General features: G+C 42.5%; 1 protein-coding gene across 3 annotated transcripts in view; it reads right to left on the bottom strand.

The window, feature by feature from the left end:
• Positions 1-412: 412 nt before the first annotated feature.
• LRP1 (LDL receptor related protein 1) overlaps positions 413-6,000 on the bottom strand; it is a 304,990-nt gene continuing 299,402 nt past the window's right edge. For all 3 annotated transcript variants that reach the window (XM_088137949.1, XM_088137950.1, XM_088137951.1), the window contains 3 exons: positions 5,411-5,501; positions 3,802-3,949; positions 413-2,466 (listed from right to left, as the gene is read on the bottom strand). In XM_088137949.1, coding sequence (XP_087994075.1) covers positions 2,326-2,466; positions 3,802-3,949; positions 5,411-5,501 — 380 coding nt within the window. In that variant the 3' untranslated portion in view covers positions 413-2,325. The remainder of the gene's footprint in view (positions 2,467-3,801; positions 3,950-5,410; positions 5,502-6,000) is intronic.

The following is a 6,000-nucleotide window of genomic DNA, read 5'->3' as shown; positions in this document are numbered from 1 at the left end:
TGGTGCTGTCAGCCATCAGCTTTACCAAGTAGACCAGACAGGAAGCATGACCGGATAAACTAATTCTACTGTATTATAAAGCTACATTAACAGAATCCTGCAAGTCTGAAAGTACAATTCTCTCACCTTTACAGCCCAAGAACTTAGGGAGGGCCCCTTCTGAGCCTCTTGCTCCACCCACTATGCAGCTGTAGGCTGTGCTGTCTCTTATCTGACCATTCCCCAGGCAGCATCTCTTCCCCGGTCTTTCAAGGTCTTTTCCACATACCATTACAGATGTTTTAACTATACCACCAAGCTGGCTTTCCTGCTGTTTAGCTTACACATTACAAAACTGCTCATTCAAAATTTGCAATTCCCATAGAATATAATCAGCCCCAATTTAAATAAAGAAGAAATCTTTAAAAGTCTGTTAGTTTTAAAAAATTTTATTTATAACAATATCTGTTTTTATTTTTATTGTTTTGTTTTTAGTTGTAAAGTAATCTGGCAAAAATTATTAAAACGTTTGGGCCCCCTTCCCAGAAAAAAAAGGCTGAGGAGACCTCCTTCCCTCCCCCCCACATGCGTGTAATTTCTACTATAAAAGCTAGTTCATCTTATTTACTTCTGATCTGTTTTCATCTTTTAAAAAAAAACATGTTGGAGAGAAATGAAAGTTGAAGCAACATTTGAACCTCTTTCCAGAAATAGGAATGATGGAAATTGTGGTGATGGAGGGAGGAGAGGGGAAGGTCAGAAGAGGGGGCAGAACTGGGCCATTTGTTGCAATTTACAACTTGTAAACTCTGCTTAGACTTAGACACGGACACTAAAATAAAGTGAGATACAGTCAAAGTAATAATTCTCCAAAAAGAATACAATTGATTTCTGGAAATAAAATGCTTTCTGAAAAATTAGTGGAAAGCTGAGAAGATACAAGAAAACCAGTTTGGGTGGTGGCTGATGGGATCAGAATAGATTAAAATCATACTGGTAGAAAAAAATGATTAAGGCGTTGCAAAGAGAAGATTAGACTGGCTGGGTACTGTGAGAGAAAAGGCCATTGTTGGAAATACACAGGGAAAATTGTTGGAAGAAATAAGTATGCACTTAATGGGAAGTGGGCAGAACATTTACACCAGCGGTTCCTTAACTCAATCCTCAGATAGCCAAAGGGCCCTTTGTGGACTTTCAGGTGATCTACAAGGCCCTGAGGGAACACAGAAAGAAATGCTGAAGGGGGTCTGTTTTTTTTCATGACAAACGGCCAGATTAAGAGTCAGCTCCTTCTGCTCGCTGATCAAACGGAACTGCTGCACAAAACAGGGGAAGGAGAAGCAGGCAAGGGTAAGCTGTCACCATATCTGCATGCCACTGAGAAACCTGGTCCTTAAGACTTCCTGATATAAGGCTTCTTTTTAGAGGGGCCACAAAACTGAACCAGAATTTGAGGGTTCCTCCTTAGGGAACACACCCTAATTTCACAAGTGATGAGTTCACACACATCCAAAAGTTATTATGGGTTTTTCTCCAACCCAAGTTCAACTGGTCTAATTGTTTTGTGGTGGAGGTGTAGCTACCGCCCCACTCCCCGTTTCTCCCCCAAATGGATCAGACTGTGGAGGAAGAAAAAATGTTCACGTTGCCTTGTGCACGAGGGCACTAATGGAAGAAAATACGAGGTCCCGTCAAATGAGCAAACTAAAATCACGGTCCCCAGTGCATCAGAATTTAAGGATCACTGGTGTATGTGTCATGGGTGCCTCTTGTCCAACAAACCTGCACTGAGATATTGTCAAGATTGGCATCATATTATGATCAACATTCAGTGAAACCAAATTTCAGTGTGTGCATGAGAAGGGAGAAAGAAGTTCCCCTTCCCTACCAGACCTAACATGCGCTTTTCAATGTTGTTCATCTCCAACTCCTAGCAAAAGAAAGTCTTCCCCAAACATCTCCCTTGGTTCATCAATGGCATCCTGAGAAGGGTGGGAAACTATTGCGAAACTTTAAAAGTCTGGCAACCTAAAGCTGCCTGCAGAAGAAGCAGAAGTGGGTTGATTTGTGTAACAAGCAAAAAGATCCAGCCCTTTAATCTAAAGTGGGGTCTTCTTACAATTCTCCCCCTATTCCCTACATTGCCTTAACTTCATTCACCCCCGAGTCCAGTGACAGAGATTCAGCGGCTGGTAGATGAAAGGGAATATACAGGTAATAATACTGCTCACATATAAAAGTAATAATCCTTCATTTGTACATTTATACAGTATCTCTTGCTCCCTCCCCATCTGGTCTCTTTCCATCTGGTCTCTGTCTTGGGCTGATGGTCCATTCCCCCAGTCCTTATGCCAGGGGGTTGCCAAGGTCATCATCTGCACCTCTGGACAGCAGCTCCCGCTTTTCGTCTGTGCTGGCTAGTGAATTGCGGCTGTTGTGGGCACCCATGTAGAGTGTGGCGTACACTGGGTTTGTGAAATTTGTGGGCTAGAGGAGAGAAAGGGAAAACAAAGAGACTAAGGAGATGGTTGGGGAAAAGGACAAAGTGAGCTTCTCAGATCCTCCACGTACTCGAGCCCAACATCATCGCTATCTCAGGGACTGTTGTTCCCTTCCTTCCCGCCACAGCGTGGCAACAGCTAGCACGGCTTTGAAAAGAACCATTTTGGACCTAACACCAGTGCAGCACCTCTCATTCATAAAAGAAGCATGATTTTTTTCAGGCTTCTGCATGGTACTGAAAAAAAAGCTGCTGCTGCTGCTGCTTCATCATCATCATCATTGGTCCCTTTTTTCCAAGAAGTCTGAAAAAAGTGGGGCTGCTTTCATGAACAGCGGAGAGGGGCTGTGCTTGTGAACATTCTGAAGCACTTGTTCCAAATAATTTCTGAAGTCTGTGGATCCTTAACAGCTTCATAGCAATAATGCCTGGAGAGATGGTGTGGATCATTTCTCTTAAAATGAGATCCAGTCACTCACAATCCAAAACTCAGGCTTTGATTACACCAGCCAAAGTTCTGTGTGTGCTACACCCCATCAGACTGCCTCCCTTCCCTGTTTTAATTTGGTCATCCAAACACTAATCAAAAAATGCACTATTCAAATTGTTGGGGTTTGGGGAATAACAAAGCATGTTACCAGTTTTCTATATTGAATGTACTATAAAAATACACCCAACTGCTAAACCATATTGTATGGTTAAGTATGAAAGTGGGGGATCATGCCACTTAGTATCTCCAACTCCCTGGCACAAATACAACCACTGCTGGGTAGCTTAAGGCTATCATTTCTGCCCAAACGTCTGTCTTTGCTAACTGCTAACAATTTAGGTAGTGATAGGTTATGGGCAGATGGCATGTTAAGCCTAAACCAGGAGCCAGCAGATGCTGAGGCTCCCACAATTTCCCCAGATCTAGTCTACAGAAACCCCAAATAACCCCCCTTTTTTAAATAGCAAACTTAAAATTTAGCAAATTGGGGGGAGATGGGGTGAAATAGCTATTTGAAAATGGCTATTTTCTAACACCCACATCGTTGTGCAAAAATCACACTGTGACATTTGATCTCTGTCCTCAAGAGTGGCTCTTTTAAATCCATGAAGGGATAGGGGGGCAACTGTTGTGTACGTCACAAATGGTGTAGCTGCAGCTCTTCAGTCCAGTATTAACATCAATTAAATTATCATCAATACTTATAACTACAAATTGTGTAATCCAGCTTTTCCAGAAACAAGATTCTCATATAACAATGATGGTGTACAACATATAGGCAACCTGGGGTCACTCTAATCATAAGTCTCTACTCCCACTTCCTCTTCCAAACCTTATCAGGGTCAAGAGCGAAGTCGGCATCTAGCAGCTCCCCCACGTCATCTGCGTCGGGGTCCCCCTCGTACATCTTGTAGGTGGGGTTGCCGATCTCCACGTTCATGGCACCATTGGTCATGCGCTGATGCTGAAAACCTTTGGCCCTGGATGAGAGACACAATAGGAATTAGTGGGGCGGTCAATGCCTATCGGTGGGCATTGGTGCAAGTGTACTGCAATGCAGTATTATCGAGTAGGACCTGAGCTGCGAATACTAGATATTTGGGGCAGAACTATACACTAATTCAGCATTTGTGACTCCCCAAATTTGTGTTTGTTGAGATAATTTAAATGCCTTGAAGGAGCATGTGTGGAAGGATAGAGTCCTTAATCTCTTCTGCATCTATTGATTTTGCTCTGCAAATATCCTCTCCAGGAAAAAAAATGTTTGTGTTTGCTGGAAATTGCTGGGTGAGGAAATGGAAACATCTCTACCTATCCACTTTTATAAATATAGGAGGCTGGAACCCTAGGTGTCATTTGTAATGTGTAGTTTGGCCCTCAGCCTGAAGAATAACTGCAGAAGAGTTTCTGTTACAGAGTGAACCCTCACATCACGGAAGGTAGCTGATTAACAAGAAATGGCAACCGATATTTGCTACTAAGCCAACTTGGGAAGAAGGGCAGAACAGTTTGCTTTCAACTGATCTATCCAATTGCTCCTTCCCAATCTATGCGCAAAGCAGAAGACACATGCGTATCTTCCCCATTTTCCACAATTGTGTATTTCAGTTTGCAGCTAAAAATGTTCACGATGGATGTTATCAGGAGACAATACATAGGAAACTGTATATGGGTGATAAATTAGGAAACAAGCACACAGAAATTAGTATATTTTCTTGTGCAGAATTTTTGGGGGGGGGAGCTAATTTGCAAACTGACGCAGAAATGGAGCAGATTAAGGTAGCACTGGGAATATGAGGAACTGAGTAACAGCAAAAAGGAGAGATTTCCAGTCCCTATAAATGGCAACCCACACTTCTGATTGAGCTGGCCCTGAACTCGATTTAGTTCTATGACAATATAAGAATAAAATAACTTTCTGTAGACTTGATTTGTGCGTATGCCGATTTCTGTTTACTGTATCTTTTATTTCAGCCATGGTGGAGCAGGGACTCTCTGTACATTCAGTGACGTTTCCTCTCTTTGTAAGGCTTCCCAGTACTTTCTTGAAGCCAAAGGTTCATGCATTTTGGCAGAAGATTTAGATCTAAGTATGCAGACACCATCTCCGTCCATTTCCTCCCAAGACAATCCAGATACTATATTATGAGTCTACATATACTGCAATACAAGGTACTTCAATCCAATTTGGCACATGAAAGGAATTATTGACCCAAGGCAAAAGTGTAATGAGTGAGAACAGAGCTGCTGCAGACTGACTTATAGACACAATCAAAGCTGAACCTTTGCTGGGAAGCCAAGGGAGTTTTGCATCTGTCTAAAAGCCGGCTTATAGAAATACGTAAGCCTGTATCTAAGAATAGAAACCCAGCCTACACTATGGTAGTTATATAGGGCTTCTTATACCACTGACATTCGTTGTTTTGGAATGCCCAGCTTACCCTTTAATCCGTTTTTTGTACCAGACCACAGCACCAGCCACGAGCATCAGGAGCAGCAGCAGCAGAATGGGAATGACAATAGACACGGTTCCTAGAAAAAGTAGGGAGATGCTGGTTACTAAGAAGCCCCCTCTCTCTGTGCCTTCGAAACCTAGAAAACATTTACCCCAACTCTCTCCTGCTCTAAACACGTGCACCATTTACCTCCTCCTTATATATGTCTCTTGATATTTCTTCTTTGGTGGAGAAAGACCACAGGACCTGATAAATGAGAGTACATTCCTCTCCATTTCCCATGAGAGACAGTGCTGTGTAGTGGTTAGCACTGTGGAGACCTCGATTCTTCTCTCAGAAGCAAAGTGCCTTCTAAGCATGAACTTGGGCCAAGCACCTTCAATGTAACTTACTCTACAGTATTATTGCACAGATGCAATGGTTGGGAAAGGGGAGAACCATGTAAACCACCTTGGAGCAAATAAATGGTTTAAGTACAACAATTAAATTATTTAAATAAATAGAATGCCTTCACTTTTATAGCGAAGAAGGGGTTGCAATCTGGAAGTGGCTGGGGGTGGGGGGAAGTATTGCTC

The sequence above is a fragment of the Python bivittatus genome, unplaced genomic scaffold (assembly GCF_059951505.1).
Source record: "Python bivittatus isolate LINGU-HERP-01145 unplaced genomic scaffold, Pbiv_v1 ctg000220_np1212, whole genome shotgun sequence".
NCBI classification, from domain to species: domain Eukaryota; kingdom Metazoa; phylum Chordata; class Lepidosauria; order Squamata; family Pythonidae; genus Python; species Python bivittatus.
This window is presented reverse-complemented; position numbering and strand designations above follow the sequence as displayed.